Below are 27232 nucleotides of genomic sequence, written 5' to 3' on the forward strand. Positions count from 1 at the left end.
GAAAATTCGAGGAACTTCATTCCCAGCTCAACCAGCCCTCCGAAAGCCCAAGGAGAGAAATGCCTGAGGCACTTGTCGGAATAGAACGGAAGGAGCCCAGAGGAGGGAACTCGGAGAAGGGACAGGGCGGCTGAGGGAGTGCTGAAGCGTGGAATTTTAGCCTCTAACAGCAGCCAGAGCATCTTCTTAGCGTTCATTACCAAAAACATCTTGAAAAATAAGAGAAGGTACCATTTTATTTTACAAAATGCCATAATCTTTACCAACTGAAGCTCTCTTTGTCAGCCTTCTTTGTGTAAAGAAAATTTAAAAAATCTCCCCACCACCTGTTCAGACAGCTACGAACTTTTTCTTTGTTTCAGCCAGTTTAGACTAGTTGTGCTGAGGTAAGAAACCATCCTGATGTTTTAGGGGCTGCGACCACAGTTTTGTTTCTTGCTCTTATTGTGTGTCCTTAGCCGCCCCATGTTGCTCTGTTCCTTACCCTTTTCACTTAGGACCAGCCATCCTGGGAGGGCACAAGAAGTGGGAGATGGCAGGGCCACCCAACGTTTTTTAAAGCTGCTCAGAAATGCCACAGATCTCTACCACTCTCGTGCCCCTGGCCAAAGTAAGTTGCATGGCCACGCTCAAAAACCATGAGACAGGAAATATGACTCTTGGATAGGAATGGGTTCAGAATTCCATTAAATATTTTGTAAATAACCTCATCTATCACAGTCTTCCAAGTTAATTACAAAAATGACTTAAAATCTTTAACATATATTTTGTGTACTGCCTCATGCTGTCCCTAATGTTACTTTCTCATTCTGATAAATTACTATTGGTTTTCTTCTTAGCTGTGCTTACAAACTCACACATTACCCATGAACTCTGTTGTGCAGGTTTACTTGTCTGTCTCCTTTACTCGACAGTGGGCCCTTGAGAGCAGGAGCAATGTGATATGCATCCGTGAAGCCCTAGCATGTGGTTGGCATATAACAGACACCCTTATAAGCAGCTACTGATGTTAATGAATCAATTGATCAATGAGGGAGTGTTTGCATTGCCTTCTCCACCTTGACCCTTCACTCCGCTCCAATAAGCGATCTTGTAAAAGAAGTAGAAATCACAGTGGAATCTTGAAGAATGGCTTAATGTTTGCTAGGTGGAAAAATATAGAGAGGCAAATCCAAGGAAAGAAAAGTTGATGGATTCCCTTGTGGTATTGTTCAGTGAAGGCAAAATTCTTCTTGAATTTTGCATCCTGAGCGCGACTCCATGTAACTTCAATCTTGGTACCTGCCAAATCTGACCCATCCCAGAGCACTAAGGAACTGGGACAATAAACTGCCAATGCTGTACCCAGTCTGACAAGTCTAACCCTTATTAGAGTCTCAAGAAAACAAATCTTTAATCACCTGCAAAGATGACATAAAGTCACTAAAGCAATGTATAAATTAATAACTATTTTTCATGGTTTCTGATGTGACATTTTATTGATTGTTTACTTATTAATGAAAATCTGTCCTATCAAGAAGTCTAAATACAGCATTAACATCTGACATTGACTCTGGAAATTAACTTTTGTTTTACTATTTTTAAAACACATAGAAAGAGGAAAGAGGGAGAGAGATCAACTAGAACACACCAGATTTTATACATTTAAATATTGATCAATGCAGATTGAGCCCTCCGAAATGATGCCTGTGGGAAGCTATCCCCTTCTTCTAGGGATTTGCCATTGTGCACTTTGGGGGGTTCCCCTTTGAACTTCCCTTCAGAGCCTGGACTACACATTTTCTTTTTAATTCACTGATGACGCATCTCCATCTGCTAAGGTGGATCTGATTCTGTGACGCTGCCAAAAGTTCTTTGGCATTAAGTCTAATGATTAAAGTGGATAATCCAGTTAGCTAATGTTGTCTGGGTCAAATGGGGAGTGACTGTAAAATCAAGAAACTGTTTTCTCATGCACACTGGAAATGGCCTGTAACGATAATTCCCTAGGGTTTAGCCAGAAATGTCATCAACCCTGGTTGCATTCCCTCAGCAAGCAAGCTCTGTTTATCCACCAAAAAGTCATTCTCATTGTTTAATAGGCAGTTTACTTAGTAATTTCTTGAAATTAATATGAATAAAATGATAGGTTATATGTAATATTTATATATTTAAATACATAAAAGATTACACATACACATATGTATGCATGTATATACACACACATATATGTATATATGCATATACACACAGCCCAATTAGCAAATTAAATTATTTTCTTACAGCTGTTTTCAATTTCTAAAAAAAACCATATTATGCTCTTAAGCAATTGCCCCTATTACATCAGAAACCCCTAACCAGCAGATAATACCAGATAAATTATTTCATTTTTGGATATCGTATCTGTAGACCAATGGAGCTTCCTTTTTACTATCCAAATGTGGCTATGTATTACCTGTGGGATAGTCAGTGACAACAGACTACTTTAAACTCTGCATAGTGTGCTATGTATCACACTTCCTGTTCTTTAGCATTTCTAGTTATTAAAAATAAATTACCCTGTAGGACAAAAAGAGATGCATTTTTCTAAAGTGTTATGTGTCTTCTTTGCACAAATATATGTAAATAAATATATACATATGTATATAAGCAACATAAAATGATCCCAAACTGAAATTTTCTGCTAATGAATCTGAAACATTTAATTAAGACTAGCTTTAAGCTGTGTCTACATGTCTGAAAGTATTTGAAAAGTACAATTTTGACTAAGTCATTTGATATTATCAAGATCATGTAGACAGTCTTCTTAAATTCTCATTAAACAGTCTACAGTCTTTACAATAAGATCTATATATTCAGACAGCTTAAACTGCAATTTCATAGCGTATAAATGTTGAAAATAGAATTTTCAGAAACTTCAGATATGTCACCATACAACAGACCCAACAATACATGTCAGTCCCACTAGAAAAGTATTTCCTGGCATAAGCTCAGTATATGTTTCTTTTTCTTTTTAAGATTTGTAAGTTTATTTTATTTGAAAGAGAGAGAGGAATGCATGCCCTCAAGTGGGGGGAGGGGCAGAGGGAGAGACTCCCAAGCCGACTCCCCGCTGAGCACAGAGGCCTACCCAGGGCCCCATCTCAAAACCCATGAGATCATGACCTGATCTGAAAACCAAGAGTTGGACGCTTAACTGATTGAGCCATCCAGGTGCCCTTATATGGTACTTGAGTATATAAAAAATGTTCTACCAAGTGATTCCTTCATTACAATATCAATTATATTAACTGATCTTCATTTAAATACAGGTCTGTATTAATAAATTAAAACATTTTTTTAATTGTATAGTGGAGAGTTGCCGATACATACAGGGCTATGGTAAAGCTTTGCACAACTCTGTAAAGAGCTCTTTGTTGAGAGGTGAAAATAGTTTCTGGGAATGGTAAGATGTGGTGAGAAGGCCAGGACTTACTCTAGCTGAGTGCTAATGTTTGGGTTAGAATTTGACCAGGTGATAGCTGATATACTTCTTTCCCACCTCCAAGTTTCGCTTGAAACGTCTTCAAGGCAAACACTTAAAGAAGCCAAGAGGAAATGCATCAGAGCTGCGTAGCTTAGGTGGGAACTGAAGAACGTCTGCCTTGTCTAAAGAAGATAGTGAATACTCTGCTCTGGTTTCAGTTCACCAGATAGGAATGAATTGGCGGGGGGGTCCCACATTTTAGACCTTATAAATTTTCAAAAGAAGTCAAAATCTCAACTTTTTGTGGCATTTCCTGTGTGCTTTAAATGTTGGACTAAAAGAAAAGTAATAGTGTGCCAGCCAAACTCAAGTCTGCTAGCTATGTATGGCTCAAGGACAGACAGTTCCTCCACTCCAACCTATACCCTGTTTGTGCCGGACTGATTCCCTGTGTTTCCCTTTTGTGGAAGTACTCTATTTTTTTTTTAATAATAATTTTTTATAATGTTATGTTAGTCACCATACAGTACATCCTTAGTTTTTGATGTAGTGTTCCATGATTCATTATTTGCGTATAATACCCAATGCTCCATGCAATACGTGCCCTCCTTAATACCCATCACCGGCCTATCCCAGTCCCCCACCGCTCTCCTCTGAAGCCCTCAGTTTGTTTCCCCCTTCTGTGGAAGTACTCTAAGTTATCTTCAGCTCTGCGCAAGGCCAAAGGTCTATAGCCAAGCCCTGAATTTACTTCTGGTATCTTTAGAAAATGCCCAGAAGTGTTCTCCTATTTTTCTCACCATGCTCTAAGGATAAACAGCCCAAAACAAAAAGACAAAGTACCTTGGCTGTTGTGAGCCTTCAAACGTTCAGGGCAGTTACTAAAACTATAGTGTGTTTCACGTGAATGGGGTGTCCCTAAAGAAAGGCACTAAAGAGTGGGATTAGGTACTTTTCTACCTGATCTCAACTAGTTTAGTTCTTAAGGACTTGTTAAGAAAAGATTGCCTCTCATGGTATCCCCACTGTACCACCCCCCAAAAATTGTACATTTTCTCTAATTTTTGTCTCTTTCTTTTTTTCCCATCCCCAGACTAAATTTTGTGATTTTTCCCCCATTATTATCTGTTTTCTGTTACCTTTGTATCTAAGAAGTCAGGAGAAAGAAAGGGATATTTCTCAGTTGACCAAGGTTATCTCTTAAATATAAGAGAGCAAAAATATAAGCAAGGATTAAATGCTAAATAAATCCACTCTGCTAATACACATTTGTGGCTTAAAAAACATCCTTCATTGAATAATTTAAAATATGGTTATACCATCTGTTCTCTTGGGTATTAACATTATTCATAATAGCCAAATAATCACATGTTAAATAAATTCTAGATACTGTACTCTCATTGATGATAGCAATGACATTGGTAATTCAGACGACCTAGGCTTTTTCTTTCTCCATGTAATCGTATCATTGATTTTTCCCATATTGGAAAGGAGAACAACTAGTACATGCTTCTTAAATAGACTATCAGTTCAGAAATTCTAACATTTCTTTTATGGAAATAAAAAATCAAGTACAAATATATGCCATCTCTGAAGGTAACATTATGTAAGCATTTGGGCATAATATTTGCTGTCTTTATCTACTTCTTTATGTAAATTCATAAAAGAAATGATCAGATTGTCTTATGCATGTTTTAGAACTATGTAATCAGTCATCTTCTGGGATTCTGTTGTCTGTCTGGAAAGATCTAGAGCAAGAGTCTGTGTAAACTGAATGAGTTTACTTCAGGGTAGATATTGATTTTGCTCTCGCTGAGCTCTTACGACATTTTGTGTTTGAGCCACACACTATGTACTCTCTCACAATGACAACAAATTTATTCATGTGTTTGAGTCTTTCTTCTGAAGAATATTGTAAGCTTTGTGAGATCAGGGACCATTTGATTCTCCTTTTGTGTCCCTCATTCTGCTGGACTTTTCTAAAGGCCAAATAAATAACGAGTAAATGACCTTCAATGCTGTAAAATAGGGGAAAAGGTTTCAGAAAAGTTGTTGCTTAAGTAAGCACACGTTGTAGACGGTGAAGGTCAATGACTTCTTTTATCCACACCTAATTCAGGTGTATAAACTGTCTGTTCTTAGCCGGAGGTCTTCCTGTGTGAACCTCTGTGGCATTAGGGTGTGAATGAAAGGGACCTTCAGGACATTTTGAAAGCCTTTCCAACAAATGACTGGTGCCCAATAGACCTTTCCTTCCAGGTAATCTTTCCATATTGCCATATTCCATTTCTCTGCTTTTCTTTAAAAATCCCACCTTATTTCTTAAGAGAGGGTAGAATTAGGTAGATATTGTTATTCTTTACCAAACGTCTCCGAACCATGCATTAAATCAGCTGTGTCTTCTCATCTCTAGGCAAAATGTTACCTATGTATTTAAACATTCTCAGTCACAGTATCTTCTGCTGTGATCATTCTGTGAGTCGCCCTCTTCAAACTGAGAGAGGTCTCTCATTTGGTCAGGGAGCCTATAAAGGGAGAGTGAGCTCAGAGACCCTCATGTTTTGATCCTTTTCATCACCCATTAGACCTTCTTACTTTTGTATTGAGCTATTAACTTGCTGATTTATCAGTGAATTATCTGTGATATAACACTTGTTGTTGGCAAAGCACATTTTCATTTCCCATTTGTATTCACTGTTTGATGTTCACCACAAGTTCCACTGCCTTGGTTCAACTACATTGGTTTTTCATATTACAAAATATTCATATTTAATTTAATACCTGGATGATCGTCCAAGATACTACCTAACATTTCTTTGACTTCTCTTTCACAAAGCTTTTGGTCTCATTAATAAAAATGTCTAGTCCCAAGGCCCGTTTTTATCATTTGCATTTCCCATTCATGCAGAATTAGTCGTATCTCCCTATTGTCTGGTAAATCAGATAAATGCTATACAAACAGCATTTTTTTTTATTTTGGTAAGATATTTGAAAAATTCTTTTGTGGTGTAGTTGCAGATATAGTGGATATATGGGCTAGTTGAAAATTCAGTTAAATGGACTTATTACTAGTTGAACAACATAGATGAGAAATAATGGTTAAGCAGTAACTGTTTGCCTGGATGGAAGATTATTCATCCAATCAAATGTACAGAGAAATGGACTTGAAAGTGATGTGAATACTGTGGAATGCAAGGTCAGGATTAGCAGTTATGTATGTTTGCTAATAAAAATGACTGTAATTTCAAGTGCACAATTAATCTGAATTGGATAGTGGAATCCTAATGGAAATGGTACATGAATTAAGAGTGTGAGGAGAATTGTCTTAAACCTCATTCATAGATTTGCAATGAACAGAGAAATGGAGATAATTGTCTCTTTCTGCCCCCAGAAGATTCAAATCACACCTGGAATGTTGGTTTAATTTCAGATATAACACTTTAAGAGTGTTAAGGAATAAGCAGGAATAAGGTCCAGAAGCATGAGAGGAACTATTGAAAGAACGTTAATCAAGTGGCCTAGGAAAGGGAAATTGAAACCTTTCTTTAGATGATCAACCAGGCTGTTATATTAAAAAAGAATTGGACCTGTGTTTGAATGATTCCTAGTCTACAATCAAGAGACAGTACTTCTAGAAAGGTGAAAATTAATTTAGTACAAATGACTTTATAATATTTCGATCTCCTCCAAGTAAGCATGTTGCCCCACGAAGCAGGGTGGTCCTCATACCAAGATGCACTCACTCAAGAACAGATACCTGCTTCTCCCTGGAGAGTGTTCATGCATTAGGAGAAGACTACACTTCCAATCACTTCTAATAAATCTTGCAATTATGAGAATTGATTATATGAAAAGTTCTTAGCATAGTGCCTGATGTCATCAGTTAAATGCTCAGTAGATATTAGCTATAATTGTTACTGGTAGACACTAGTTTATGAATTTGTAACTATTTGTCTAAGGGGAATAACAGAAGGCAACACTTTAAAATTTTAGCACAGCTTCTGTTGCTAAATAATTAAGGTAATTAATAAGGCCTGTGGTGCATGTAACTGATTTACTCTTCATTTGTTACCACTTTATGTTTTCTATAATTGCCTTTACATTCTATATTACCTAGATTGGGGATTTGTTCATCTAATTTAACAGGAAAATTCTAAGCCACTTGCTAAATCACAGTTGCTTATATTAAATTATCTAGTGACTAGCATAGCAATAGTCCATCAACAAAGGAATGAATCATGTCAGAAAAAAATGTATCTCTTCCATTAATTAAGAGGAGTGTTTCATTTTAGGGGCTTGTAGAATCTTAAGAACAGTAATATTCTAGGTCATGTTAGCTTCATTGAATTTTTTCTTGGGTGATAGATTTGTTTTTCTCTCAGGGTTGCAGCCGATATCTGTTGAAGGCATTTACTAGTTCACTCATTCAATCAACAAATAATGTACCATCGCTGTCTGGGCCTGCACCTGTCTCCTCACCTCTGTATAGTCTTCTTTTCCCTTTCTTTCTTTTTGAATCGGTCACTATAGGAAGAGCAGCCACTCAGACACCTCACAACCCCAGACCCTGACCCTGAGGCTCCTATCTCTGAACTCCTTATGTCCCTCCCCTGCTGCATTTATCTTCCTGTCATTTATCACCTCTCTTACATATTTTACTTACCTGTATGTCCATCTACCTGCCTCTACTGGAATGTCCATTCCATGAAGGCAGGAATATTTGTCTGTGTTATTTGCTCCCAGATTCCTAACACCTAGAATAGTAACTTGGTAAATATTTATTGAATGAATGAATAAAGCTTAAATGTCATGGAAACTGATACTAGAGAGGTGTCCTGTATCCTCCAGGGTTACCTAACCCATTTTTGGCAGTGCAGGGTTATGAACCAAAGTCACTTGGCTTCAAAACCAGCATCCTCATTCTTGATCTCTCTCTCAATTACAAATAACTCCAGAATGTCCCCGACTATGGATTTGATACAAGGGGATAACTTTTGTTATCATCTGAACTTATGAGATATCCAGGTCAGTCTGGATACCTATTCCATGTCTATGCAGATCACTCCTTTACATTTTGTTTTCTCCCTGGCTTTGTTTAATCTGGTTAAATCTATGACGAGTTTCCCTATTATTACTGTTATTGTTTTTGAATCATTAACGTAGATCCTAGAAACAGTGCATGCAGTGATGGATTTAGAGAAGCAATAAAATGTAAGACTCAGTGTTTGCCTTTGAGCTGTTTTCAGTCTAGTGGCTGAGGCAGCCCTGTACGGGTGCAGTCTCAGACCCAGACGATAACCAGATAACTTACAACCCAAACAGTGATACTTTTGAGAATCAGAGGAAGCACTATTTAATAGTCATACTGGGACAGTAGCTTATACTCTTCAGGCAAACTGAAGAATATGGTCCCCTAGTTTAAAAAAGTTTACTATAAAACATCGGGTGCAAGTTCTTTTTGTAACAAATGGTTACTGAGCATCTACTGTATGAAGAGCAATGTACCAGACACTGTGGAGAATTCAAAGATGAGTAAGCCATGGATCTGACCATCTTGTGGTTTACAATCCACTTGAGGAGAGAGAGCAGTAACAACACAATATAAAGAAGTAAATGATGGCTTAGGCTAAATGTAAACTTGATGTAGTATTAGCCAACCACAAGGTTTCAAATAAGATCACTGATATTGTCTCACTTTTCATTTCTATCTCATAGGTGATCATTTGACGTGCATCGTATCATGATGCATGAATCGGACATTGAATGGATTATGTGACTTTTTCTAGTTAAGAGTCAAACCAAAACAAACAAACAAAAAAACAGAAAAAAAAAAAAAGAGAGAGAGAGGGAGAGAGAGACAGACCATTTTCTTCTGTGTGTATGTAAAGTAGATGTTCAGCTCATGCTGGCTGGCTGGCCGACTGACTGAGGTATAGGAAAATGAATTGATGTATTTTTTAAAAATCATCTAGCAACCAGATATAGAACAATCTTTGCCAAAGACACCTCCTCTTTGCTTGACCAATTAGTCTCTTTGCTTGACCAACTAGAAGAAGAACTTAGAGCATGATTATTTTTCATCTTCAGACTTTATGATGATATAAGAAATTTGGTTATTTGGAAATAAGCTTAAAAGTGCTTTAATTCTTTCCACTGGTTCCTACTGTTGGATATTCTTTCACAGCTGAATTTTGGCAACAGTGTATATCTTGGCAAGGAGACTGTGCTTTTTAAGGATGAAAGTGTGGGAAGTAGTATAGAACATCTGTTGAAGAAGTCATGTTGTCAAAGCCCATTATGTATATAAAACTCATTTGTTTCCATTTCCATACCTTTTAAAGCAAAATGTCACTCCCTTTAACATTCAAACAGTTTACTAAAAAACTTGGAGATATGAATTGTGTGGGCCCACCTGAAATTTCAATGAATGAGCAGCATTTTATTCAGTTGATTTTATTGCTACTTTAACTCAGCCTAAACTTCGGGTATCTAATGGGTTTGTTAAGATAAGATTATCAGCAGTCATAGGCAGTTATTGGGAGTGAAATTGAAACCAACAGAATTCCCTGTCCTTGGATTAAACAAAACTGAGAACAAGCAGAAATAACTTAGCTTCTTTTATTCCTGATTTCTTCTTCTAAGGTATTATTAATGCTTGGTCCAAGCGCTCTTCCCCCTTATTGCAGTCAGTTTAATAAATTTAACTTTATGTGATCAATAGGTTTCTGTTGGGCTTTTGAAGAATTGACAGTTGACAAATAAAATAAGAATTTGAGAGAAATTGCTCCCAACGTGGACTCTACAGATGAATAAAACTTTTTAAGAAATTCAGAACCTATGGTTCATTCATCCCCAAATTCCCTTCTTTTGAAATGAAGCGGCTTATTGATTTAAATAAAAGTTATTCTTGCTATAAAGTTGAGTTAGGCCTACTGACTTTGATTTATGGTGTTTTATGTTCTTTAAGTTCTAAAAGGCATACAGTTGAGTCTCATTGGTTTTTGCAATCTGAGGAACTGAGTCATGCTAATAAAATTTCCAAGAGAAGAATAACTTATACGTTGTAATGTTAGCACTGTCCTTTATAACTAAAGACATAACTGGTCCAAGAAAAACACCATTTCTACGTGACTCGCATTTTCTAGATAGCTCTGCTTTAAGAAGCCAAATTGTACATCAGGAAGTTGCTTCTGAATGTCAGTCAGATCAGGGGGAGTTGTATCTTCTTAAGGAGGTGTTAAGCTTTTTCACTTTTCACTATATTTCACTTTATAATTATTCTTTAAGAATTTTTCCATGGGGTGCCTGGGTGGCTCAGGCAGTTGAGCTTTAGACTCTTGATTTTGACTGGGGTCATGATCTCAAGGTCATGAGACCTTGAGCCCTGCATCAAGTCCATGCTCAAAGGGGAGTCTGCTTAAGTTTCTGTCCCTCTCCCTCTGCCCCTCCTTCTACTCACATGTTCTAAATAAATGAATAAATAAATGAATAAATAAATAAATAAACAAAATCTTAACAAAAATTCCGTATAAATAACTAAAACAAGTTAGTTGGATTTAGAATACTCAAGACTGTTGTTATTATAAATTATTTTTTTTCCAATGTCAGCAAGACCACTACCCCCTCTATTTGTATTTACAATTATCCTATTGTCCTCCCTTATTTTAGTACATTTTCAAAGTACTATCATTGCCAAAGTTTACAGATTTATTTTCATTGAAATGTGTTTCCTAATAATAAATAAGGGGGCACTTTAATAAACCTTAATGGTATACATTTTTGAAAACAGTTCTGTGGTCTGTGAATCTCACCCATACTGTGATTTCTTATTAGCTTTAGTCCCAAAGGATACCCAGATTTTAGGGCCTCCCTTATTTATAACAACTATATTCCCTTTTAGTTCACTAATTAAATTAGAGTAATACTTCGCTACTTCTACAGCTGTACATGAAGACATGCAAAAATGCCACAGACACCAAACACAAAGAAAAAGTCATCACCATTTCTCTTATTCTCTGCTATGAAATTTGCTAATTGATCACAATCAATAATTTTAATTTTTAGTTGATAAGTCCAAATTTTGAAATTTTAATAACAATGTCATTTTTGTTATTAAAATAGTAAAGCAAGAGACATCTAGAATATTTAGATAACATAGATAATCTCATTCTGTTACACTGTCCTATAACTTAATTTTTTATTAAGTTGATGTTTATGAATACTTTTCCGAGTCTTTAAGTATTGGACATTAAGGATATTTCACTATTTTGGAAAACACTGTGGACTTCTGGAATTCCCTTCTGATTGAAGCCATTTTGTACAAGCTGTGCGAAATGTTATACATTCAGTATTTAAGAAATGGGTTATCAGAAAAGTCAAATGTATTAAAATAAGTAGCTACCCCTTAATAGGGCAAGATTGATTAATTAATTGATTTTGAATTTGCCTGTCTCAAAAGGTCGCAAAGCATAGAACAGGATTAAATAAAGCCATAATCACAAGTTTATTCAAACGCTGGAATAACTACTTTTGATCATTTTTATTTATTGAATGGAAACTGTCAAACCAGACAGACACATCTCCATCACCTCCAACTAAAATCCATATATGTCCCTCACTCCCTGAGAAAAGACGTTGCTCTCGTATTACAGCATGTGCTCTTTGTGAAATATTTCTGTCTGCTAGCATACAGCGAATAGCGCCTCTACTTCCAATGTATTTCAGTAGCAGATATTTTTATTATTATTCTGGAGGAGTGGCTAAAATGAGGAAGTTAAGGAGAGGGTTAAGCAGGTCTTTGGAGCATCCAGCACCTTGTGATTTCAGCTGCTTTATTTAACAAGTAAGTGTTGTTCTGGGCGCTGGTGTTGCAAAGTACAAATAAAGCAGAATTCCTGCCCTCCAGAAACGATAGTTCCACCATGAGGAGTTATAAATGTATCAACAGCTATGAAACAATATGCTCTAGTCCTATGTAGATGGGGAAAATAGGTAACAGGCATCTAAATAAAAATGAGGAACAAAGAGTGAGTTTTGGGGAAGAGACAACACTTGGAAACAGCCACACGTAGAAGGGAGACAGAAATGCTCTGGTCAAGAGGGCTTATCGTCTTTGAAGGGCCACTGGTGTGAATGAGCAGGCTGTGCGCAGGACATAACCAGGGTTACTTGAGGCAGATACAGGAGGGAGGTCAGAGCATGACCATAGGGGATCCCTGTGCTAAGCTTTGGAACTTAAATTGTGACCTTCATCACTAAAGAAATGGGGAGCCATTGAATGATTCTAAGCAAAGAGAATCACATATTCAAATTTCCATTTTATAATGATCCACATGGCATTCCAGTGAAGGATAGAATTAAGGAGGAGAAGGCTGAAAGTATTAACTCTAGGCAAATTATGGGGGGATGAGATAAATAAGATAGATAATAAGGAAATTACAATCTGTAGAGAGGGACAATTTGGTCTGGTCTTTGGAGCCAGATTAACTGGTTCCTAACTCGGACTCCACCACTGAACATGCTGTGTGACCTGGGGCACGTGTCTCATTTCTCCTTTGCCTTGTTTTGCTTACCTACAAAATGAGCATAACGATAGTGTCCAACTCATGCAATTTCATGAAGATTAAAGGAGCGAATTACTATCATTAATAGTGTCTAGCACCATAAAAATCATCTGATCAATATTAGCTATTATTTATTGTTACCATTAATACTATTGTTAATATAATGTTATTGTAATAATATAACTATTATAATTTTACAATAATGCAATATATTATTTTTAATATAATATTATTTAGCATTCATGTCTCTAGGCTTTGTGCCCTGATTAGAAGTGATTGTCTTATGGTTGGTTGAATGGGATAGTGTCAGAGAACATAGAAAGAAATGCATTTTGAGGGTAGAGAAAGAGAATAGTGTGAATTACATTCTAAATGCTGGAATGAGGTATCTGTGGGACTTCCAGATGGAATTTTCTCATGAGCATTTGATTATAACAGGAGAAAGGTACGGACTATGGAAAAAGATGTGCAAGTTTTTGACCCCAGGATTATTGCTCTTCGGTGTGGGTGTGGCAGAGAGCACAAAGTGTGGTGAGGGAGGGAGTCCTTCCCAGCCATAAGCAAAGGGAAATGATTCAGTCAGTTCTTATTCTCCGACATGGTCATGAACAGATGATATCCTCATGTCCTGAAAGAATTCCTCCAGGTTTAAAATTGCCAAACTCAGGCCAGGTTAGAACTAACAGCTAAAAGAATCATCTTTAATAAATATTGGAAGTCCTGTGGCCTCAAAATTTTGCTTGCTAGCATTTGCTTTTAATTGCTGTTAAGGACGTTACTAACATCGCAAACTCTAGTGCAATGAAAAATATTGATGTTCTAGATAGTCTAGTGTGATACCTGCCCTTGTTTGTGTGTTCTCAAGAGCTTAGAATCATGGGAGTGATGAGTGAGATTTGACTCTGTGCCCATCCCACCACAGAAATCCCAGAAATGTCAGTGGGTAGTATGGTGACAAACGTATCGTTAAAAAAAAAAAAAAAAAAAAAAAAGTCAGTGGGTAGGCCTGGTCATTGTCTGGTGTGATTGGAACTCTATTTTACTGTAAACCCGTTACAGACTGTGGTTCTAATCTGTAGATGAATTTAGCTTCCCCGGTGTGTTTTTATTTTCTCAAAGGAAAAGTCTCCAACTACCTCCATCCAGTCTCAGAGAAAGGGAATTGTGGAAGACAGGATGATTTGAGTTTCCCTCAGAGGCCGCTGCCTGCTAATTGGCCAACGTTCTCACAAATTCTAGATTCTTGGCAGGATGGATTTTAGCAGTAATCTCTTCTCATCCCAATTTAAGTACAAGTAATCCCCATGAGACCCTGCCAGGCTCATGGTAAATCATTGACCAGGTACAAGCAAAAATGCCCCTGCTAAGAAAACCAAGAATTTTACCCATCCCAGGACACATATTTCCCTCCCATAGAAGTTTATGTCTTACTCTTCACTTTTTTATTTTTCTCCTTTTTAGGAAATTCTTATGTGAAGCAGCTCTTATTTTCTAATACTGGACAAAGACCCCTAAATTAGCTTACAAATAAAAATACTGCACATTTGTTCTTAGGACTCTACGACGAGGCAGTAGGTCCAAAGGGCCCCGTAAATTCAAAAACCATAAATTATACACAGTTGTGCATCACAATTAAGTGGTAGTCATTAAGCACTACCTCCACATTGTAAAATTATGTGACTTGCCTCAAATTATGAACTATAATCCTAATTAAGAAAGAGTAGAAGCATAGCAGGGACTCCCTCCCTATTTTATCATCTTTAATTATGCAAATTAAGCAGCAAATTCTCTATGTTTTGCTTAGATTTTTTTCTCATTGTGATGGAGAGTCTTTTGGCTGGTAGATTTTAGTTCAGATAGGCTGCTCTTATCTTTGTAGGCACCTCAATAACAGTTTCCTGTTAGCCAGGAACTGTCTGCAGTCCCTGGATGCATTTTGGAGAGGTGGCTTTGAGCATCAATAGATAGTGTTGTCAAGAGTGTGGGGAAATGGACATCTTTCTGCATGACTTGTAAGAGGGTGAACTGCTGGAGCCTATTAAAGGTAAAACCGTATGTAGTTTGTGATCTTGCAACCTAGTTCCAGAAATAAAAGCACCAACCAGTAAGAATATATTAACAAATGTGTTTATTGTTTATAGAAGTTCAGAATTATATGTCTGCCAGTAATGGATTGGCTGCATAAATAACACATCTATTCTATGGAATCTTATGTAACTATTAAAAAGAACACACTAGATCTCTATGCATTTACTGAAAAATCATTCATGATTTTTTTAAGTACAAAAATACTTAGGATTATGTATAGTATAAGCCTAGTTTGTGCAAAAAGGAAAGAGATAGGTTGTCAGTGTGTGTGTGTGTATATTATGTGTCTACATTTACATTGATATAATTAGCATAAAGAAAAGGTAGGATTAACAGGAAGGAAATGAGAAGCATTTTTTATTTGTACATCTCTGTGTCATTTGAGATGTTAAAATGCACATGTATCATTTCATAATAAAAAATATATAAAAAAGAATCATTGGACAAAAATGCTTATTATGAACTGGAAAACCATCTTCCCTTCTGAACTTAAAAAAAATTCTAAATTTAAATGATGTCTGTTATTTAAACCCAAACAGTGTCTGAACTTGGCCACTACACAATAGAATATGGCTTTCTCTCAGCAACTTTGTGTTTGTTCAGGTTCCGGACTCTTAAATAAATAGGTTGTGTTTATTCAAATCCTAGATAAGAAATCATTTTCAAATATAAAAATCACCCTTCACAGTACTCTGAACTCCTCCTATCTGGAGGCTCCACACAAGAGCCTCAGCGGTTTTGTTGCTAGAACCCTAAGAAATGTGGTACGGGCTAGTGAGAACTGTGGGCGGATTAAAGCTGGAACTTGGCTCTGATTCCACTGCCTTACGTGGACTTACTTGGTGTCATTTGCAGTTTCTACAATTTGTCTCTTGCTGTTATGGAAAACTGACTTACAAACAATTGTTAAAGAATATCCTATCAATTTTTCAATAGATCTTAATCCAGTGAGCAGATAGAGGTTGCATTTCTTAAAGAATGTTTCTAATAAGAAAAAAAAGTCAATATCAAAGTCAAAATGTTAGTGAATAAAGGCCTTAGCTTACAATTTTTATGTTCCTGAGAAGCTGAGTTCAGTCCTATTGTGAACAGTAATTTATAAATAAGAACCCACAATTTTTTGACCGGAAAATTGGAAAAGCCCCTGTAATCATTTCCATCTCATTTTCTACATATCTGTATCATCAATTTAGCAAACAATTTTCCCCTTTTGAAAATATACCAAATAATTGATTATTTCCTCCTTATCAGATGCATGCTTGGTGTATAGGTAAATAACTGATTTCCCAACCACTGTCACATTAGGTTGATGTTCTTTTAGACATTAGACACAAATGGATTAAACCACGCTGCCTACTCAGAGATTTGGTTGGAGTGGAAATAGGGTTTTGTGGAGCTACAGAATTTCTACTTCATCTGCTCAGCCAATAATTGTCAGAGCACGACTCTGGTTAGAAATAAGCAACAAGCTTCCTGTATTCATGAACAGAAAACAAGGTAGCGCGTGTAGCCCGGGAGAAACACGCGTTTACTTTTGAAGAAAAGCAGCACCCAGCGACCAGTGAGCAGCATATGTCTGAAATCCATTATCTGACATGTTCTTTCCAGCGTTCCCAGGAATGCTGGTCTGACTACTAAGATTTGTTTTTACTTCCTGTCTTTTGGATAAAATGAGTTTGCCAACCGGCTGTGAGTACCTAACGCTGGGGAAGGTAGCTAGATTCCGAAGCCCTTATGTTCATGGATCGCCTTATGCAATCAACAAGCCAATTGATATTAAGCCACAGAGGAGACGGTAATGCTTTCCTTTCTTCTAGCTGTTTGTCAGTGAAATTGTGTTTTGTTACCTTTTGGTAGCTGCTTTGGAGGTCTGCTGAGGTGGGAGGGTCACAGTGAGGGATTACTTTTAAAATTCAGCACACTGAACAGTTAGGAAAAAAATTAACCAAAGAAAAAAGCTGGAAAATATTCTTAGCTGTTCAGCAAAAGCTGATCTGTTTTCAGGGTCTGTAGATTTTAAGATTTTGAAACATGGTTAGTGTTTGTACTACCATCAGAATCACCCATAATGAATATTTGAAAGAGGACTTAGCCGAATAATGGGTATATTTATTAATGGCTCTTATTACCCAATGTCCATTATCTCATCTCCCCATAACATTCCTCAAGGCCAATGTGCAATAATTATGTTAAAATTCTACTAAAAGCATTAATTTTCATGTGTCACTATGGAGGCAAGAATAGGGATAGATATTTTTCCTCTAAAGAAAATGTCATTTGTATATCAGTGTTCCAGGATTCTGCTAACTCCATACACCCCCACACCACACATACATGCATACACACACACACACACACACACACACACACACACACACACACACACTACACAGGCACTCAGGCTGTGTAATTAGGAATCTCAAAGTTGAGCTCAGTGTTTTCATTAGAAGGAAAGAGGATGTGCAATAATTAAACCTGTTCTGTCTTCCAGCATTTTTGTGCAGTTTCAGAACAGGGATGATATGTTTGACTTGTGGGTCCAAAAATCATTTCTCAGTTTTGGTTTTAAACAAAGTCATTTTATTCAGCATTTCACAGTGAACGTCAAAAGCATTTTATAAGGATGTTCCATTCTGTCTGTGAAAATGCCAGTTGTCCCTAAGTTGATGAAGTCTTGGAAGAAAATCTAAAATTCTAAAAGTAACATGTTTTGCTTAAAGATTATCATTATCATCTTACTCTTCTACTTTTCTTTTTCTAATAACACACACACAAACTCACAGAGAGAGCATACCTTTTGCCAGGCTTGACCTGGTTATAAGCATGAAGTAACATTCAGACATTTGACTGATTTAAAAAAAAAAAAAAATTCCAAACCTTCGGAAATGGCTTGGGGTTAGTTTTTCAACCGAAGGGGGGAAAAAGTGGGGGGAGGTGGTTATGATTTGATGGGATTGAACTTTTTAAATGTTTTTGAGGGAAAATATTTTATTCTTTTCCCCAGGGTATCAAGGTTTTTCTGTCCAATTCTAGCACCATCTGAATTTATAACAGGCTAACAGCAACTAACAACTATTTTAAGATCCTTCAGGAAAACGTCCTGAGACACACAACCTATCTCAGTTGCTGCCTCCTCACTCCCTTCTGTAATGAGTGGTGTGATACAAGCAGCACTGGAAGTTGCCAAGTACATGTAGATGTTATGTCCCTAGTCATGTTACCTTATTTTTTTCTGCTTAAAAGTAATCAACTTTCTATGAAAGTTAGAGGAATCATATGTTGATGTAAACTGATGTATATGTGCTTAGAACGTGGACTCTTAGCATACTGTATTGTAACCAGGCAATTGCAGACTCACCGTCAATCAGTTTTGACATTGAGCATCACACTGTATTTTGCAAGCAAGTATTCTTGCAAGGCTTTTGGCAATAACCAGCCTTTTGTAGCATAGACCTTGAATTGTAAAAATGTCAGGTCTGACTTTTCTTTCAGCATAATACATTGCTTATATAGAGAAAGTAAATCAAATAGATGGCTTTCTGTGAAATGACATGTAATCATTAAATCATTATATCTAAAGCTTTTATCCCATGGGAGTATGACAACAAACATGTAATGGTAACAGTGGTTGGAGGGGGTAGACGAATGAATGAAGATGCAAATTGTAGAGACTGTATTTTTACCATAGAACTCATTTTTTTTAAGTTGTACATTTTAAAACCTTTATTTGAACTTCTTCTAGTCTGCTAAGAAAATAGTACACCTGGAATGGTGGTAGGTTATCATCCTAAAGCCACTAAAATCTACCCCAAATTAAACAGTTAAGTTTTCAGGAGTGCTTGCTAGGACTCATTCAAGATTTGTCTAAAACAACATGTTTAAGTTTATAGTCATGTAGCCACAGTTGTGCTCTTGGGGCAAAAGGACATTGCTTTCTTAATTACTAAAAGGAAGGAAGGAAGGACAGAAGGCAAGAGAGGGAAAAAGAAAGAAATCTCAAGAAGAGGGACTATATGTTGATGCTGTAACCTATTCAGTGAAGCATAAAAATTGAGGTGATAAAAAGAAATTTGACTTTTCACTAAATTGGGAGGCTAAAGTAGGAAATCTAATCATAAATGCAAAATATAGCTCAATGTATTTATTTTTTTAAAGATATTTATGTATTTATTTATTTGAGAGAGAGAGAGAGCACAAGCAGGGGGAGGGACAGAGGAAGAGGGAGAAGCAGACTCCCTGCTGAGCTGGGAGCCCAATGTAGGACTCAGTCCCAGGACCCTTGGATCATGACCTGAGCCGAAGGCAGACATGCAACCAATTGAGCCACCCAGGCGTCCCAAAATATAGCTCAATTTTTAACAAATATATCCTTATTTATACTGCCTTATTGAAAGAACAGCATGTTTTCTTGGAACACAGGGGAAATAATTTCCAAATTAAAAATTAGCTATATTAGAAGTGTGTCCACATGGTTATTTAATAGTTCTTAATTTTTATTTCAAGCATCAATGAAGACATTAACAAAGCAGTTAACACTGCTAAATCTTAATTAAGCTCAATGTTGAAGAGAATGGCAGTCCTGCCATCTGTGATCTTAATGATTTTCCATATTCTTGAGTTTAAATTTTTTTCCTTTTGTTTGTAGAGTCCACAAAATCTAGAGCTCTATTTTAACTCCTGAAAGAAATAGAATTTCCTTTTAATTTTATGAAACTTTGATGTCTTAATTTAATACATAAAAAATGATTATCAGATTTAATTTGGCTCTTCCACTCCCTTCTCACCCAGTTAGGCTGCAGGTTTTTGATCATGTAGATCATGTCTTGTTTGTTGTTCTATTTTTAGTGCCCAGCAAAGAGCCCAGCACACATCAGAGGATAAGTGCTTGTTTAATAAATAAATGATGAGAAAGTGTTTGTTACCCATCCCGGCACAGACATATGTATCACTCCGTGGGTGCTACCATATAGTCTTTGGCAAGACTTTGCCTCTGCTGTTCTTCTGAATCAGTTGTATTCTCCTTCCTTATTTACCTATAGAAGCTACATGCAGCAGTGACTTTGGACTACGGACTCAAGTGGTTGGGGATCACAGCTTTTGTTATTACCAGTTCAGCAAAGCAGAACCTGAAAGTCATTTCTGTATTCATAAGTATATATATAAAGCTCCATGTGGTAGAAAGGAGGAGGAAAAGTCAATGTGGGAGTGGGCAGAGGGGAGCTCCTAGAGGGGGAAATAGCTTGCAACAATAAGAAATGAGATATAAGCACATAAATTCACAAAATAAGTTAGCAAAATTATGAAATGTAAGCCCTGGTTCTGTTTGTCCTGCTGTAATGTAAAACTCACAGAAATGTGTATCAAAATAGAAAACAAAACGAAGGGAGTGAAGAGATGAGACAGAGCTCACTAGCACCCCAACGTTGTGGAAAGCATCTGTGCTCTAGCGCACCGCCTTTCACAGCCAAGTGCAACGCTGGGTCTCCGCCAGCCCTCTGCCCAGATATCCAGTGCCTCTACGCTGTGTCTCCGGCTTCTTCTTATCCCCGTCTGCTTCTCTCATAGACGCTCTGGCCTCTTTTTCTCTAAATCCTGGAGGTGGGCTTGTTCTATTTACTCTCTCTGGGATTAGGAAAAAGCAGGATACAAAAAGCCAAAAGACAGGAATAAAAATGAGTTTGAGTGTGTGTTAATCAGCCCATTTCTCTTCGGGGATCAATTACAAAGTTTCTAACTTAGATGTCTGACCAACGGTCAAGCTATTCGTTGACTCAGATGGTGTATTATTGTGCTAGGACTGCTATAACAAAATACAACAGGCAGAGTGGCTTAAGCAATAGAAGTTTATTTTCTCACATCTCTGGAGGCTGGCAGGTCAAGATCAATCTGTCAGCCTGGTTGGTTTCTCCCGAGGCCTCTCTTCTTGGCCTGCAGATGGCCGCCTTCTCCCTGTGTCCTCACATGGTCATTCCTCTGTGTGTGCGTTCCTGGTGTCTGTGCGTGTCCAAATTTACTCTTCTGATAAGAACACCGGGTAGACTGGATTAAAGCTCACCCTAATGGCCTCATTGATTACCTCTTTAAAGACTGTCTCAGATACAGTCCCATTCTGAGGTACTGGGGATTAGGGATGCAGCATATGAATTTTGGGGAGATCCAATTCAGCACATAACAAATTGTATCTATAGAAATGATTTGCTAGTAATGACTATAGAGAAGGATAGGAATTGCGCTATGATTCCAACATAATCAGTGAACTCATGTTCATAAAAATGTATTTCATCAGTGAGTCTGAACCTGCAGGAGTGAGGCATTACAGAGTACAAAAAATACTTCTCACTTTCTGTACCAAAGAAGACAGTTACACATTATGAACAACCAATCTTCATCAAATAGAACCTCTTTCATTTGGAATCTGTAATCATTCAGACAGAGCGTAGACCAGCATTCGCTTTTTATAGTCTTTTATTTTTATTTTTTAAGATTTTATTTATTTAATAAATAAATAAATAAATAGAGAGTGAGCGGGGGGGGGGAGAGAGAGAGAGAGAGAGAGAGAGAGAGAGAAACAGACTCACTGCTGAGCAGGAAGCCTGATGTGGGGCTCGATCCCAGGACCTGGAGATATGACCTGAGCCAAAGGCAGATGCTTAACGGTAACTGAGCCATCCAGGCGCCCCTATGGTCTTTTATTTGAAATGGGTATTAAATTATCAATGTAGTCAATAGTTCTCAACTAGGGCAGTTTTACTCACAGGGGTATTTGGTAACGTCTAGGGACATTTTTAATATTCATACGTTGGAAGGTGGCTAATGGTATCAAGATAAGTAGAGAACAGGGATGTAGTTAAATTGCATATAACATGTAAGACAGCCTCTACAACAAAGTTATTTGACCCCCAAATCTCATAGCGCTGGGATTGAGAAAACCTTATGTAAACGTATTGGGTTGGGGAGTACTTTGAAGCTCTCTGAAAACCTTTATTTATAACCAGACTATTGATATTTTTCATGTATTCCTAAGAACACTTTCTCTTCTCTTTCACATAGTAACCAATTGATAATATTCTCTTAGCCTGGTTTAAAAAAAGACAGCTGCCACAGTTTTTAAATGGTCTAAAATATTCTGTGATTCAAACTGTCCAGTCTTCTGATTTGTCTGAATTAGTGGCTTTATTGCATTGTCAGGGCCTATTATTCTTTCAGTAGAGGTACTACTGAGATTTCATTACAGAAAGCAGAATAAATGATCTAATACATTCTTAGAGCTCCAGGCTAGGTGCTAAACATTGATCTGCTTTTCAAAGTGAAGTGAAAAATACTAGGTGAAATTACACAGAAGATAACGAATATTAAGTGATCGTGCTGTTGGCCTGGTATAATGAAGCTCTCCTGGACCCTTGCCACCCACCCCCACACCGACAAGCCCGGGCACATTCACTGTGAATGTGTGAGCCATGTGTATGTTTTCCTCGTAACCAGCTTACCCTGATAGCAAAGAGCACGTTTCATAAAGGGAAAACTCTGAGGGAAAGGGAGTGCTTTCTTTGACGAAAGGTCCTTCTTTTCACTAAATAAAATTTCTAATTACCCTCGGGATGTCTTCCAAACCTCCTCACACCTAGGTAAAAATTGTTGGCGGTAACACTTCAAACTAGAATGTATTTCCAGTTTCCTCATTCTCTCCTCGGTTCCAAAGTAGTACATCTAACTGCCTGTGATCCAAAGGTCCTGCAGAGAACCGAAGTTCAAGATATTTGAAACTAAAATGACCCAGGGAGTCTCACCATCTTCCTCAGTGATCGATGGTGAGCCAAGAAGTCCTCCTCCATGCTTCCTCCCTTCCGTCTAACTGCTCCACCACTAGCTGGTGGCAGGTGCATTCTTCCCCTTCCCTTTGTTGCCATCCCCACTATGCCACCCTAAGCCAAGCCCTGGGGCTCTTTTGCCTGAAAGACCGCTAACCTCATAATTGGTGTCTTTATTCAACTATCATCCTTGTTCTGACTCGTCCACAGATTAATTTTCTCAAATTTCCTCATGATACCGCCACACCTTATAGCAGTAGCTTTTCATTGCCTTCAAAAAAAAAAAAAAAAACTAAATTCCAAATGATGATGATCTGTTCCCTTCTGATCTCTCTATCCTTGTAAATTTCTCTCATCACCTACTATACCCCGCATTTTGGATGTAAAGAAGTACTGACCATACCTCTGAGTTTGTCTGCAATTCCCCTCTCCCTGTATTTTGTTACCCAACTAATCCTGGGATCTTTTTCATTAAGCCTTTTCTAATTCCCTGTTTCCAAATGGGAGTTTCTCCTTCAGCTAGCACCTCTTCCTTTTCTAACATGTCTATCACAGCTTCCTTGTAATGAACCTTAATCATTTGTATATTTCATATCTTTCTTCCTCCTTAAGAATGGTGTGAGGGAAACAGCTGTTTTAGGGAGAATAGTTTGGCTATGGCGTATGACACAAATTCAAATGGAAAAGACTTAAGCCCTATCCTAGTAGAAGCAAGTGGTGTAAAATCTTGACAAGGACAGTTTCATTACAACTACAAAATACATAAATATGTGATTAGAGTTGTGAGAACTGCTCAAAAGGAGGCAAGAGCCCACTAAGAGTATATGAATAGGTCCCTAATATAGTCTGCACATTTGGAAAATGTTCGCCTGGGGATGATGGGGCCTGAAGATGAGCAACATGTTCTGTGGAGAACTGTTAAACTAAAACAATAAGGTGTCCAAAATATAATGAGACAGGGAGGAGAGTGGCAGAAACAAAGTGGAGAAGATAGGGAAGGATAAGGCTCTTTCTTAAAAGTGACTTTTCTAAATAATACATTTCGTTTTAGAGGGAAACATTAAATAATTTTTAATTTATTCACTGGAAATGCGATCTAAGAACATATTATTAGTGTCTTATTTATGACTTGGAATTTTTAAACATTGAAATAAACAGGAGATAATATCTTCCAAGCGAAGTTTTAAAAAAAAAAAGGTCAGTTTTCCAATCCATTGCCAGCTGCAAGGAATAAATAAAAAGTCATAAACATTAACCTTTGTCCTTCTGCATTCACCCATCACCAAACCATACCTGTGCCAAAAGGAGTAGAATGGGACCATTGAGAATACTTAGAATGTTTAACGCCAGTGAAGTGCAGTAGACTCTATGTAATCACAGTGACCTTCCTGTGTTAGTCATATTTCTATATCCAATTAGAGATGTTAAATTACTTAATACTTCGAATTTTTTTTCGTTGTTGTTGTTTTGTTGTTGTTATTTTCTAGTTTTCCATGGCTTAGCTCTTGCACTGAGCAAAATTATTTACGCAGGTAAACTGGTGGTGGAAAAGGAAGAGTTTCTCTTATCACTTTTAATTTTACTCTGAAAACTGATAAATGAAGAAGTGAATTCTGACAAAGCATTCCAGGTTTAGGATAGTAGCTGGTTATCAAACAGTTTATACATGAGTATAGAATATCTGAAAGAAACAAAAGAAAAAAAGAGCAGTAGTCAGTCAGTCTACTGAAAGCCTCTGCAACCAGAGTGATAACCTTGAATGGATCCATAATGCTATGTTTTCTATGGCCCTAAGAGGAAGGCTACTCCCAAAGAAGATAGCTCTGCCAGTTGTGAGAAAGAGAGGTACCCTGGAGAGAAGTTTGACGAGAAGGAAGTTGCAGATGTCCAAGGCAAGGATAATCAGCTTCCCAGACAAGGTGGAATGTGCTCTGAATTTTGAAAAGTTGTCAGGGCTCCACTGATGTGGTTCTTGGTGGCACATAGTGTTTCTCACTTTTTAGGCCTTAACATCCCCAGGGAAATACTCCCTAAATGCCCAGACAATGTTAGGCATCTATTTATATACTCTTATTGCACCATTATCTTCTTTTTAGCTGTTCTCACAACTGTAATCACATATTTATGTATTTTGTTGGCCTAACAGCCTCCTTCCACATTCAATTATGAGACCATGGGAATAGGGTCTAAGCCTGTGTTTTAAATCACAGTGTGCCAAGCGCTTTGTACAGGGCCTGACATATAATAGGCATTCAAGCAATTCTTGTGAAATTCATTTTTCCAACTAGGAATAAGAAAGTAATCAGAGACAGTTAAATAAATGTGTACCTTTTGGAAAAACATATTAAATTCATTTCAGCAACTTCCAAACCTGCATCTCAAACCCCAACCACTCTTTTCATTTAAAAGTGTGTGATACTCACTGCCTGAAATCAGGGTGTTTTCATGGCCAAAATTGAACTTACTGTCTTACTCGTAAAATCTGTTCTTTTTCTGGGGTGCCTGGGTGGCTCATTCATTTGAGCATCCGACTCTTAATTTCCACTCAGGTCGTGATCTCAGATTGAGCCCCTCGTCCAGCCCTGCATTGGAGTCTGCTTGACTCTCCCCACTCCCGCCCCTCTTCCCACATGCTCTCTTTCTCTGTAAAATAAATAAATAAATCTTTAAAAATATATATATTCCTTTTCATCTGTTCCTTGGTTGGAAAACTTAATTGATTACCACCCACTTATCCAAACCAGAAATATAGGAGTCACCTTACCCGCCTGCCATTATCTCAACTCCCTCCATCATCACTGAATTCCCTCCATCTGCTACTAAATCCTTCTGTCAGTCACTTCCACTCTGTCTGAACTAATACTGCTTATGATTGTGATCTACTATTAGAGCTTCTCAAGTGATCTTTGCATCACTGGTTCCATAGACTCTACCCAGAAGGGCTGTATGTGTGTTTGTTGGTTTCTTTTCTTTACTACAGTGGCGTTCACTTTTCTCCAATACCAGTAAATTACAACAAAACTGTTTGGGTGGTAGATATTCAGTTCCAAAGTTTTATAATTGACCCCAAGTATAAAAATACAAATTCCACCTCTGTGGTGTTTCTTTCTGTGCAATGTCTGAGTCAGAAAACAATGAATTTGCCTAATATGCATGAGGAAAACATTTAAAATTCCCCTAAGATTTCTTGAAATCTGAGCTTATGATTGTATGAGAATTCACAGTAAACCATCTCACAAACATGTAGCCTTCAGTTTGTCATAATACATGAGAGATTACTGTAAGTATATGGCATTTAGTCATTGATTTTTAATCCAGGCAAAAGTTGGGGGGGGGGAAATACACACACACACACACACACACACACACACACACACACAGAGCTATAGAATCCTCGAAGTGTGTTGAACAGTCACAACTTATTCAGCTTGCTCTTACACTGGGCATACAATTTTCCTAAATTTGTAATTTCCGTCTGGCCCCTGACACTTTAATTCAAAATATGTACTTTTGTTTGTACTATTATTTCTTTTTTTAAGCTTTTTAAAAATTTATTTTAGAGAGAGAGAGTGAGAGAGAGCAAGTGTGCCAGTAGGGAGAGGAGCAGAGGGGAAGGGAGAGGGAAAGAGAGAAAATCTCAAGCAGACTCCTCACTGAGCACAGAGCCCAACATGGGGCTTGATCTCACAACCCTGAGATCATGACCTGAGCTGAAACCAAGAGTCGGATGCTTAACTGACTGAGCCACCCAGGTGCCCTGTACTGTTATTTCTGAACAATACATACTGGTATCCAATGTAAGATGGGTTATGTGATACTGGTGTTACCATGGTAATTCCTCTTGTATTTAACAAGAAAGTCAAGAATATCAGCAGTTTTCTGTTCTCTTAGAGTTTCTCTTTTTGTCCCTTCCCTTCCCTTTCCTCCCTCCCCTTTTCTCTCTCTTTCTTTCCCTCTCTTTCTCTTTCACACCCTTCTCTCTCTCTTTTAGAAATCCAGTAGCTATGACACCAAGAATAACACAATTCCGTTTTCCCTTTCTCTTGCTTGTGGTTGGAGTCATACTCTGCTACCAAGGGAGTTCTTAATCATTTTGACTTGCGAGAGATTTTGCTTCTCTCTGATACACACACACACACACACACACACACACACACACACACACACACACACATCTGTTGTTGTTGGTAAAGTTTTCTTCCCTCTGGGGGAAAAATAATTTGGATCCTAAGGCTGAGAGAAGTCAGAAATTCAGTATGATGAGTTCTTTGGAAGCAGGACACTCCAGCCCTGGGGTTACCATTGTTTCTGACTCCAGGATATCTTCA

The 27232-nt window shown here is 37.6% G+C and overlaps 1 protein-coding gene across 15 annotated transcripts in view; it reads left to right on the top strand.

The window, feature by feature from the left end:
• PDE4D (phosphodiesterase 4D) overlaps positions 1-27232 on the top strand; it is a 1386129-nt gene that overhangs the window by 965036 nt on the left and 393861 nt on the right. Inside the window, exon 1 of one of the 15 annotated variants that reach the window (XM_087861885.1) lies at positions 13200-16891. The exons of the other annotated variants lie outside the window; for them this stretch is intronic. Coding sequence (XP_087718011.1) covers positions 16767-16891 — 125 coding nt within the window. The 5' untranslated portion in view covers positions 13200-16766. Of the gene's footprint in view, positions 1-13199; positions 16892-27232 lie in introns of those variants that run through there. 15 annotated transcript variants of the gene reach the window in all.

Source organism: Ursus americanus, chromosome 5 (assembly GCF_024610735.1).
Source record: "Ursus americanus isolate L20-20 chromosome 5, mUrsAme1.1.p, whole genome shotgun sequence".
Lineage (NCBI taxonomy): Eukaryota > Metazoa > Chordata > Mammalia > Carnivora > Ursidae > Ursus > Ursus americanus.